The sequence below is a fragment of the Malus domestica genome, chromosome 05 (assembly GCF_042453785.1).
Source record: "Malus domestica chromosome 05, GDT2T_hap1".
Classification (NCBI taxonomy): Eukaryota; Viridiplantae; Streptophyta; class Magnoliopsida; order Rosales; family Rosaceae; genus Malus; species Malus domestica.
This window is the reverse complement of record NC_091665.1, coordinates 15297087-15309687: the sequence shown is the minus strand read 5'-3', so window position 1 is coordinate 15309687 and position 12601 is coordinate 15297087. Positions and strand designations below refer to the sequence as shown.

General features: G+C 34.8%; 1 protein-coding gene across 2 annotated transcripts; it reads left to right on the top strand.

Moving 5' to 3' along the window:
* The first annotated feature begins 7015 nt into the window (after positions 1–7015).
* Positions 7016–9300, top strand: LOC103425829 (B3 domain-containing protein At4g34400-like). 2 transcript variants are annotated; one of them, XM_008363934.4, is made up of 5 exons: positions 7016–7203; positions 7977–8084; positions 8277–8583; positions 8678–8849; positions 8934–9300. In XM_008363934.4, exons 2-5 carry the CDS (start codon positions 8007–8009, stop codon positions 8989–8991), a joined length of 615 nt encoding a protein of 204 aa, XP_008362156.1. In that variant the 5' UTR covers positions 7016–7203; positions 7977–8006; the 3' UTR covers positions 8992–9300. The 2 variants fall into 2 exon arrangements, with proteins under 2 accessions (XP_008362156.1, XP_008362164.1); XM_008363942.4 differs by lacking the exon at positions 7016–7203 and adding an exon at positions 7711–7847.
* The last annotated feature ends 3301 nt before the right edge of the window (positions 9301–12601 follow it).

Here is a 12601-nt window from a genome sequence, read left to right as displayed (position 1 = left end):
ATTTGATCTTAATGGATGATTAACGTAGTTAAGTGTTAATATGGTGCTTCCCTTATTTTTTGGATCAATTATTCTCTTGTAATTATTGACTTTTCATGGGAAAATAGTGTGATGGATTTGATGGAATTCTTGGTTATTATATATGGTAAGTAGTATGGAATCTAATGAATTATGCTCGTTGTGTTCCATGGAGTGATTTTGGAACTTTATGTTATTTTCCTACTAAGAGGTAACATGAGAAATGTCGGGAAAATGGTGAACTGCAAATGGTTTGATCCGTCTTTAGGTACGTAGGCAGTCTAACAGGAAGGTTAGATGTAACCATGATATAAAGAAAAGTTAATGTGTTGTTGAACCATTGGTTTGTTCTTAGTCATGTCTCAGAAGCGAGGCATGATATATGAACAAGAACGTGGTCGTGGTGACGCCACATGTCAATCATGAACGTATCTCAAGATCGGGGTGTGACACACATCCTAGGGTGACTCAGCCTGGTTAATCTGCATTGTGTGGTCATTGCCTAATTGGTCACATTTGATCCATAGGTGGTCCTGCCTGGTTAATTTGCATCGGTAGGCCACGCTATAGAATGGGTGACTATGGTTCTGCTTGGTTAATCTGCATTGGGGGACCATACGCATTCTAGAGTTGGATTCCATTGAGTAATCAGGAATCCCTTTTTCTATTTGGTTCCGTTGAATGGTCTGGAACCCTATCTTCTTTGGATTTCGTTAAGTGGTCTAGAATCCCTTTCTCTGTTCGATTCTGTTCAGTGTTCCAGAATCCCTTTCCCTATTCGATTCTGTTGAGTGTGGTCCAGAACCTATATTCTTGTGTATAGAAGTTGCTCAAGTTTACGCTTGTGGTTGTAACTTAGGGTTATAATGCTAGATAATTGGATTTCAAGTAGAGAATACAGCAAACCTTATGGAAGGTTGACTTTATTAAAAATATTGAAGTAATATTTGATCTTCTTAGTTGATCAACATAGTCAAATGTTAATGTTGTGCATTTTCGGTTCATGGAATCGATTATTTGTTGTAATTGTGGAATTGTGTTAGTAAATATTGTGATATATGTAAATGACGAAATGATAATCGTGGCTGGCATATGGTTTTGTTATGTAGTTTGGAATTTAGTGATTCATGCTAGTCAAGTCAAGTTCTATTGAGTGATTTTGAAACTCTATGTTTTTTTGCTTGAAAGTTATATCAGAAAAGTTGGATCACTAAGGATGAATTACGAATAGCTTGATCCCAAAGGATACGTAGGCAATGTAACACAGAGGTTAGATGCAGTCATGAAATAAAAGAAAAAAAATTACTACACTATTGAACCGTTGGATATACTCACAATGCGGTGGCACATAACTTACAATGTGTTGTTGACACATAACTGACAATGTGGTGGCAATTTGGGTGTTTGGATATACTCATTTATATCAATATTGTGTTCGTGTCAACAAATAGATCAACGTGAAAAAGATAAATATATAATGTAGTAATACGATAACTCATACTATTCACTGTAAAATGTGAAAAGTTATCATTTGTTTAATATAATATTAGTTAATCAATATTAATCAGTAACATATCATATCTTCTATTCGTAAGAATTTTGAGATCCGAAAATGCCACTCTCTCTATCACCCAATAGAGTCGTCCGTCCCATTATTGTATTATTACTGTTGATTTAGTCTTCTGTTTTCAAGAAATAGGAGAAAAAAGAAGCCACCCGGCATCATTATATTAAAAAAATTGCGTACAATACAAACTATATTTTTTCAGAAAAACTAATGAAAAAGTCTTGAAAACTTTAAGTTTTAACGATAAGGACAAAATAAACGGTAAAATAAATAGTAACATGATTGATTTTTTAGTATAAAAATATAATTTTTCGTTAAAATAAACAGTACAGCTTTTCGTTAAAGTTCTTTATTTTTTATTATAAGTTAAATTAAAACGAATGTTTGAATTCAAAACATAATGAATTGAAGATAGATATTTTGCCAAGAGAGCAACCCACCAGTACATAATAAATCATTAGTGTTTAACTTTTCGCATATCAAGGAGAATGTTTTCAAAACATAATGAATTGAAGATATATATTTTGCCAAGAGAGCAACCCAAGAGAGCAACCCACCACGTACTTAGTGTTTAACTTTTCGCATATCAAGGAGAATGTTTTTTGCCCGATCCCAAATTCCCAAATATTTTACTCTCTGCCCTCCCACTTTCCGTGCCCTTCAGTACCCTCCTGTTTTGTATGGTCACGGTTAAATCACATCAATATTTTATATTATTTTTTTATAGCGATAATAAGACAAAAAGGAATAATAATATAAAATATTGACGTGACTTAACCATGATCACACAAACAGGAGGGCACGGGAAGTGGGAGGGTAGAGAATTTGCCTCCGACCACAGATGTGGTGTGACATGCATCCAGTTGCCAACTCAATGGTAGTAATTAGACCCGGCAGTTTCTTATACGACATGAAAACGATACGAAAATAACGGATTTCGGGTCAACACGATAACCAATCGGATCATTATCGGGTAACCTGTTAATAACGGGTTCTTAACGGGTATACACGCGGGTAACACGTGGGTAACCCGTTTCGACCCATTAAGAAAAATAAATTATCATTTTAAAGTTTTCACGAAGTTTTATAATTCGTACGATCATTTAATTCAATCTGTTACTTGATTTTTTACAGGTCAAATTAAGAATGACTTATTTGAATTTCTTTTGTTCACTGTCTTTGTTGTGAGTTCACCAAGTTCCTTCAATAAGAGGGGATTTAGGAGGAATCTAGGATTGTTCGATTTGCCTTCTATTTTGAATGTTATTGTTCGATTTGCCTTCATTAATTTTTTTTTTCTTCATTTTTTACAAATATACATGTAATCTGTAGTCACACAACGTTTTAAAGTCATGATGAATTAGCAACTAATTAATGAATATACAATATAGTTCTAATATTAGTCTAATTTTTTATGAATTATTTAAATCCCTTGGTTTTTCGTTTCCTTGATTCGTCCTGCAACTAATTAATGAATACGCAATATAGTTCTAATTTTAGTATCTACCAATTGTCATATTTCTTTTCCTTTCTTTTCTGTTTTTGTAGTTAAATGCTGACAAAGAAGGAGATCTCAAATGAATTCCATAGCTATTCTTTTATCTCTTGGAATTAGCAAGAGTTGTGTCTCATAATGTAAAGGTACGTACAATTGTTGTGTAGAATCTTTCTACAGTACAATTTATATTTGTTACCTTTTCTTTAATAATTAGTCCATCTCATGCAAAATTAAAGGAAATTATGGACATATAAAACCGATGCATGTAAATGGTCCCTGCTTAATTACTGTAATGTAAGCCCCATGGAAAATTGTCATCTCTCCTCTCTCGCTCTCTCACACACACATAGGAAAGTATGGCCTTTTTTACATCACGGCGCGCTACGCACGGCAGTCAATGTTTTTTTTCCCTTCCACATTTGGTTTGAGTGGAAAAGTGTTTTATTTTTGTTTTTATGAAGGCAAATGAACCATACTAATATAAATAAAATATAAATTGAACCAGTAATTGAAACACACTAAAATTTTAATCAATACAAAAAAGGAATAACGCAGATAAGGTGACGATCTCTTATATGTTGCTCCTATCATTTCCCTACATACTTGATCTGTTGAAGTCCACTTTAAATTCTTTTGGATTCATACATTTAAAAAAAATGGACACAATATAATTTATTTGACAAAAGAAAAGACGACATGAGAGGAAAATTACTATAATAGTTAAGTAACATATGAAAGTGATGAATAATAAAAATTCATGTCACATATTTAGTACATTACCATTTATGTTAATGTTGTGAGGTTAGAGGATAAAGATACATTTAATAGCACCGCTACTTTTCACTCTAATATTCATGGTGTGAGGACACTTCTCCATAATACAACATCAATTCATAATTCAACCAGCAAATCCAAGTCTATAGTGCATGAAAATGTGATGCCTTAGTTGATCACAAGTATTTACATACTGGTTTTGAATTTGTGTAGCATGTGGATCAACAGAGCAAGTTGTTGGTGTGCAAAATGAGATTGTCTAATTTATTGTAATTGGTCTTTTTTTCATCAAAAGGTTTTTTGATGCAATTGTTGTTGCTAAAATTTTGAATGCCCCTTTGGTCATTCCACACCTTGAAGTTAATCCCGCGTGGCAAGATTCGAGGTATTAAGTGAGTATGCTAAGCCGGAATTGTTCCTAGATGTTATTATTTCTGTCCAAGGGGAGCCATTGATGGAAACTTCTTTTGCAACCTGTTTGATCTTTCAACTATTCCACATAGGGTTATCTACAAGCCAAAACCTAAGAGCTAGCCTCTCGTCACACTCACCCCTCACCTAAACCGTAACCAAAAAGCAAAAAGTCGGCGGTAGCTTCGTTTTATACTAAACTCTTCTAGTTGGACAAAGAGAGAAAAAGAAGAGAGTGAGTGAGTAAAAAAATTAACCACAGAAAACACATAACAGTGAAGACCAAATTAACTTCATTACTTTGAAGAATATGAGTCAATGAATAAAAAGAGAGATCTAGAGAGAAAAGATAACCTCGAGGCTACAACACCCTGAAAAACTATAGTACATTCTTGTTGCTAAGTAAGAGGAACTCATGCACTGATACACATTATAAGAACTAACCACATGCTGCTAAACAAAGTGAAGCAGCACAAATACAGAGAATTAACACTTCAAAATATTCATCATATACATCAATCTGTCTCTTGTGCTTGAATCGAGCATAAGTGAATAAATTCCAATTCACATGTCTAAAAACTGATTCCCTTCTTTTAGCAAATTCCATATCGAATTGTACATGTACCAATAACAATTTGAGGCAACCGAACCTACACATTTAGGCCTTTCGACTATTAGAAAATAGATTTGTAAGTCAAACAATCTAATAATCCAAGCACAAAAATGCAAATTGCAAAAGCTAAAGCACATACCTTAGTGGGCAGAAGTTTTGATTACCTAACATAATTACTTTGATATCACTGCAAATTCCACCATATTCAGAATCGCACACCTCCATCAACAAATGGCAAAGCAAAAAATCGAAACAATTGAAAAAAGATGAATCGATGAATCGGGAAGACATACTTGGAGAGGTCTAGTCGAGATCGAGATCGAGGTGATCAGACATTGGTGCTACTCGTTTTATCCCACGTTGGAGTCTTAAAACTGCACGGCAACATGTTGATAGCAGTTGCAAAACTGAACAGAACGTGGTGATCCTAAACCCACGTTAATTTTTATTTTTATTTTTATTTTTTTTTTAACAATTTTAAATTTCTAAGTGTGTTTTTAAATATTTTGTTTTCTGACAAAATTTCCCTTGTGTTTTTTATGTATCAAAGTCGGTCAGTTTTAGTTTTTTTTTTGTTTTAGGGGCTTTTTAGTCCAATTATTTTTTGTGAAGCCTTGAGACACCAAAGTGTGCTTCTGGCTTTCTAATATTAGAGATATTGAATTTCATTTTTAAAATTTTCTTTTTTGAAAACATGATCTTTTAGGGGATGTAGGAAGATGTACGGTTCGGATCTTGGATATCACGTCCCAATATTTACGGCTAATTGAAATATGAGTCGATGTTATATAGTTTGTAGAGACTTTATAAACACCAAGCAATATTTTCACTAACAGTAAAACTCTGAACATAATATCAACGATCCAAACGTTCATCTTCCTGTATCCTCTAATAGATCATGTTTTCAAAAAAACAAATCTGAAAAAAAAAATTGGTGAGAAAAATGAAGCATAGATGTAAACAACAATCGACAGTTAAATTTTGATCTATAATTTATATGATTATAGTGGCACATTTCAAAGTTAAGCCCTTCACGAAAGTTGTAAAACTTGTCATTACAAGCGTTTATATATATTTTCTATATTTTTCACACTTCTACATTAATTAAAAAACTACTAAAGATTTTACTTAAAGAATAGCCATAGGATACGTGAGAAGAGAGTGCTAATGTAGAAAGCCTCACTGAAAATATCATCAATATAACTCTTGAAGACAATATATCAAGTCAAAGTTCCAATACTATTTCCCATGGTGATTGATGAAAATTGAAGAGTTTGATTGTAAGAAAATGTGCAAGGCTCCAAACCTTGGAACATAACTCCCTTAATTTTGCAAATCTTTTGAACATTTGCTATTTTATAATGTTCTAATGTTTTATTTTATTTTATTTTATTATTATGCTCTTATTTTGGGTATGTGAATATGTAATACTTGAAAGATAAATGCGTTTTTATGTTTGAATGTGATAATATAGTATGTATATACTTATTTAGTATTATATTTTTCATTTGATTATTCATTGGTTTAAAATATATTTTCCTTAACAAGTAACGAATCGTGTCATATTACTTGTTAATATTATCGGGTCGATTTCGAGTCGGGTCATTTTACTCGTTTATTTTAACAAGTGTTACACGACACGATCCGTTAAGATATCGGGTATGACACGAACACGGGAAACACAACAGGAATGCCAGGTCTAGTAGTAATGCTAGGTACAATAGTTTTTTAGATCATATTTATAAATTGTATGATGTGTCATAAATAGAAAATAAATGTATTAATAAATATTTAAGTAATAATTCAATTATCAATAATTACAGTTACATAATTTTATAAAATATAATTTAAAATAAAAAGTCTCTCTAGCATTAATCATTATGCAAACCCAATGGCATTGATTGTTAGTTTGTACAACAGTGAAAATGAGTGTAAATATTAAAAGAATTTACCAACCATGTCCTTTATTCGGCAGTGAGTACTTTAGAATGGGAAAGGGATCCTCTCCGGATCCCTTCTACCAAATCTATCAAATTATTTAATTTGGGTTATTGAAATTTGATCTAACGATTAAAGATATTATAATTTTTAAAAGAACTTCTATTTATAGTCGTTTGATCAAATTTCAAAGATCCAGATCGATTGATTGTGTGGATTTTGTGAAAGGGATCTGAAGAGAACCCTTTCCTTCGGAATGCAGGACGACTGAGTTTATTATTTATTTATTCATTCATCTTAAAGTGGGACTTGTGCTTTCTCAGCTGGCTTGTGGAATTTCATCTCGGTTGCCCTCCTTGTTGGATCTTGTGCAACTCTCAACTAGTATGTTCTTGTTTCTCTTCTTTCTTCTTTTACCTTTTTATTTATTAATTTTCATGTTAATTTTGATTATTTATTTTATGTTGTGAATTTACATTTCAAGTCTGCTGGAGTGCAGATAGTTGATAGGTTGTTTGTATATGACTTGTTTTTCACTCTCTTTTGTGTATGTCTGTTTTTCTGCTTATCTTCCTTAACTAGTCAATATTTGTGAAAAATACTTGTGGATTCGAACCTCGTCGCTGACTAATCTAACAAAATTGATCGTTTGACAAAAAACAAATAAAATATTGGTGAAAAATACTGAATTAACAGGCGAGAAAAATGGTAAAAAAAACTCAGAAAAAGTAACCAATCATGTTGTTAGGTAGAGTAGTTCATGTTTGAAGTCAGCCTACAAAACCTCTACTTTGATTTTGTTGATATCCGGGTCTTAAAGCAAATTTAAACGAACGATGATCCCGACTCCTCATCTAATCTTATTTCTTGTTCTAATTGTTAATTTAGTAGGATATTTTAGACATTTTCCCATGCTTTCAAACGTTGAAGGTTGGAAATTTCGGTCCCAAGTTTTCGAATTATCATCCAGTTTTTGTTTCCCTTGATGGGAAGATGAAAAATGTCAAGAAAAATCGAGAGGTCTTCAGGTCAACCCCATTTATGTATCTAGTTTCTGCTTATGCTTTTGTATTACATGTGCTCTAATAGATTCACACTCTTACGTATCACAGGCTTATGTTTGTATTCTTTCCTGCTCAATGAGTTTTCCTTTACAGAGCATCGCTATCGGTTCAACAACGGAGAAAATGGCAAGAATGCCCAAGGAGGAGAAGAAGCCTACCTTCTTTCAGATTATTTGCAAAGGTTTCAACACTGAAAAATTGGTAAATGCTTTCAACTAATGTCGCGTCTTTAATTACCTGAATTTATTTGTTTCTTTGAACCATGTTGCTCGTTAATCTATAACTGATTAGTTAGAATCTGTGTTAGGGGTGATTAAAGCTAGAAGCATGTTTAAATTCTTTACCATGATATGAAATTTTAGTTTGTCCATTCTTTTTGTTTGTTTCTTGAAGACTGTCCCACGAAAGTTCTTGACACATATACTGAAGGAGCTGTCCGAGAGAGCAAGTTTGAAACTGAAAGGTTCTTCAGATTACTCATGGACTGTCAATGTGACTAAAACACCAAAAGGTGCGGTGCGTTTCAATGGTGGCTGGCAGGAGTTCTTGAAGGATAACTCCTTGGGTCACGGCGACTTTTTGGTGTTCACTTATGATGGAAAGATGCAATTCAGCATAGATATATTCGACAACACTGCATGTCACAGAATCGATGACAAGATCAACCCCAATTCAAACAGCTCTTCTGGTGACGCTTCGGGTATGTATGCAGTCTGATGTCGCAATATGCATGTCTCTTTTTGATCTCTTGTAACTCATGTCTCCGCTATGTTTTTATTTTGATACGGATGCAGTTCAAAACCTTTCAAGTTCCGAATCCAGTGAGTTTGATGAGAGTATAGAAGAGGAAGAAGATGACAGTTGCAAGGACTCGGAAGCTACCTGTGAAGACAACATATCTGAGGATTCAGAAGCTACACGGACTGAATCTTTCAAATCTAACTTTCCTCATTACAATGACACATAGTATGCTCAATTGTTAAGAAACACTAATTTGAATGTTTAATGCCATCAATTCTACTCACGGAAAATTGGATTTCACTCATGCAGTTCGTCCCTTCAGCCTTCTCCAGGAAGCATTTCCCCCAAGGGAAAAGTTTTGAGGTGATCCTGAAAAATGCAGAGGGAAAGAAATGGGAAGTTAAAGCCTACCCTGCCAATGGATCACACTTTTTGTTGAAAGGGTGGCCTGAATTTGCATCTGCTAATAAGATCATTATCGACAGTACTTGCATATTCGAGCTTTTGAGGGCTAACACAATGATGGTTCACATTGTTTAGACAGAATCAATTAAGCTGTTAACAATATGGCAATTTAAGTAGAGCATGCTTTAAGTAGTGCACTTGGCTGTACTCGTATTTTCTGAACGCTGTAGTGGACGTTGGTTGTACTCTAAATAGTTGTGTTTCAGATTAATTAGTTTGATGTTGGTGCAAGTTCTTTTTCTTGTTCAATAAGTCCACGGCAAGCTTAAAGTCGGATTCAATCATATGAGGAAACAATTGTGCAGAGAAGCAAATTTTAGGGCAAGGAAAATTTGCCCATACTTTAGATTGAACAACAGAACCCTCACTCAAATCAATAGTCCATCACAATTTGTCACAAATTCTCACAATCGATCTATACAGCTATACATCGTTTAAACATGATTCATATGTTTGTAACACCATGTTGGTATTCGGCATGGAAGATTTCCTTCATCTAAATACTCCATAAATAGTGCGTGTAAGCATCAACAACTACAATTGATCGAATATCTTAATAAACTTTAGAATTTCTTCTATTATTAATCTTGTATCAAGTCTAGGAGAAAGTTTCAAAGTGATGGTCGCACCGTTGTAATGTTACTATCCCGCATGTTATTATATGAATAATAGACATGGTTGATATGTTAACGTGTGACCGCAACACCACATTGACGTGCCATATGACTTATTAAACTTAGTATTACAAACAAACAAGAGGAATGTTGTATTTAAGGGAAGTACATATATTTACTTGACACAACCATTAAACAGCCAACTCAATTGAGAACCCTAGTGGAGAGAGATTAGGAGGGGAGGGAATCCTCTTCCATAGCATTGAGTCGTAACTTGTACAGTAGTTAAGGAATTCACCAACCCTATCCATGCCTGCAGTGTCCTTTTGCAGTGAGTACAAGGAGTTACTTTGACTTCTCCATTTACTTTTTACTGCCTTGTGTTTCTGTGTCTCAAACATTTGTTTCTCTGTATTTCAGAATTTTCTTCAATACTAAGTAATATTGAATCATACAAGAACAAATGGCTGTTTGGGACAAGGCCATTTTCTTTGTATTTTTCAGGTGCTCTTCTTTTTTAATTTCATGTTTGTTTGGAAGTTTCTTTGTGTTCAATTGGTTTGTTTAACTGGACTTTCAGTCTTCTGTTTTTGTTTAGTGTTTTAATTTGTTGTTCTTAACTTCTTGGTGTAACATAGCAGAAGCTCTGTTGGACATTTTTTGCTTGGTTGTGTGTTTGTGTTCTAGATTTGGGGTTTCCCTTTTGTACATCTAGTTTTTATGCTTTATAAGTTCTTCCCAAATTTTTGCGATTGCAGTTCTCCGCTATGCATCTCATTTTGTTCTTCTTTAAAACTCTTCTTTACTTGTCATTTGTCGATAATAACTAACTTAAACAGGGGGGGGAATGCTGAGAACTATTAAAAAGTGACCAAGAATGTGTTCATTTCCTTTTTTGTTGATCGTTCTGTTGCTACCTTCTTGTTTATTAATTAGATTAGAGTCTCATGCTGCTACTGAGAAGAAAAATGCTGAGAACTCTAGGCTGCAATGGAACATTTATCGATTTAATCTTGGTTTACATGCTTTCTGTTGTGTTGGGGGTTCTCTTAACATTTGGTGTATATATTAATTCGATTAGTCTCTCTTGTTCTGGACTGTTGCGTTGCAGCCTGATCTAAGCTGAGCCCTTTGTTTTCTCTCGAATGAACTGTATTTCGAAAGCTCGCGTTGTTTTTGTAGTCAATTCCTACTTATGTCCTTATCTTTGCTGCATTGCATGAACTTATAACGCTGTTGCGTAGCACAGGCTGCATTAGACGATCCATTTAATTTCATGTTTGATTTGCCGGTTGCTTGTGTTCCAGGCTGGTATTTTCCCTTTTATCTCTTCTTTTTCTTCTTAAAGATTCTTCCAAACCTTACCAATGGAGTTTGACTTCGCAGAAAATTGTGAGAATAACATCCAAGACTGAGGAGAAGAAGCCTTCATTCTACAAGATTGTTTTTTATTGTTACAACACCGAAGAATTGGTAATTAGTCTCAACTAATTCCTCGTATTTAATTTTGTGCATTTTCTTCTTGGAACGGTGTTGTTACTCACTGCAACTGTTTTATTTAGAAGCTGTATTTTGGTGCTTAATGTTAGATCAGAAACATGTTTAAATTCTGTACATAATTTTGAATTTTCTGCGTCAGCGTATCCCACCAAACGTTGGGAAACATATGCTGGAGGAACTGACTGACAGAGCAAGTTTGAAACTGGAGGATTCTTCAGATTACTCATGGACTGTCAAAGTGCATAGCGCAACAACCGGTGGTGTGTATTTCAAGGATGGCTGCCCGGAGTTCTTAAAGGATAACTCTTTGGTTAACGGGGAGATATTGGTATTCAGCTACGAAGGAAGAATGCATTTCAGCAAAACGGGTTTTTAAGAATGCATGTAAGCGAGTGGATGCTTAACGGGTCGGGTCGCTAACAGATGAACCCGTTAAATAACGGGTCACTTTGGGTCAACTCGTTAGGACCCGTTAGCATCCGTTAGTTGAGGATATTTTAGTAATTTTAGTAAAGTCTTAATAACGAAAAATAAACTTTATGCAAAAAAATAATAATAATAATTGTTAACGGGTGAAACGGGTGACCTGTTAGCTTAACGGGTCGGGTTCGGATGACCCGTTAGCTTAACGGGTTGGATTCGGATAACCTGTTAACTTAACGGGTCATGTTGAACCCAACCCAAACCCAATAAACCCGACCCATTTACAGGTCTAGATCCTACCAACATTGGATCAAATCAAAATCCCGCCTATGCTAGCACTTCTAAAAGACCTCGTGGTAGACCAAGAAAGTACCCTCCCGTGAGTTCTAAGCATCCCCTCCTACCAAGTTCTTCCAGCGATAATTCAGGTATGTGGTCAGATGTCGCGATGTACATGTCTCTACTGGATTTCATGTAACTCATTGCTCTGCTATGTTTTATTTTAGATGTGAAACTGTAGGTGAAAACCTTCCAAGTGTTGAGGGGAGTGGATTCAAAAAGTTTACAGACAAGGAAGAAGATTGCGGGGACAACGCATTTGAGAATTCAGAAGCTAGTTGTGAAGTAACTTCATCCAAGTCTTTATCACTGCATTCCTCCCAATCAGTCCTCTTTCATGTAATGAAACTAACATCAAAATGCAACAAGTGGAGCATCTTATATTGGATCACGTTGCTCGTGCAGTTCGTCCCCTTAGCCTTCTCTAGACTCTAAAACAGAAAACTAGCATCTTACCAAGACAACTCAAAACAGAAAGTTATTCCTTGCGACGAATCACACTGCTTCACCGCAGGGTGGTGTAAATTCCTCCCAATCAGTTTTCTGTTCGTCCCCTCTGCATTTTACTCAAGGCATATATTTTAGGGTCACCCTGCAAAATGCAGAGGGAAAGACAAGGACAGTGAAAGTTATTCC

Excerpts from the sequence above, each read along its gene's own strand:
- LOC103425829 (XM_008363934.4), top strand. The coding sequence starts at position 8,007 with ATGGCAAGAATGCCCAAGGAGGAGAAGAAGCCTACCTTCTTTCAGATT. Across the intron at positions 8,085-8,276 it reads GTTTCAACACTGAAAAATTG|ACTGTCCCACGAAAGTTCTT; the intron begins GTAAATGCTTTC and ends TGTTTCTTGAAG. Across the intron at positions 8,584-8,677 it reads CTCTTCTGGTGACGCTTCGG|TTCAAAACCTTTCAAGTTCC; the intron begins GTATGTATGCAG and ends ATACGGATGCAG.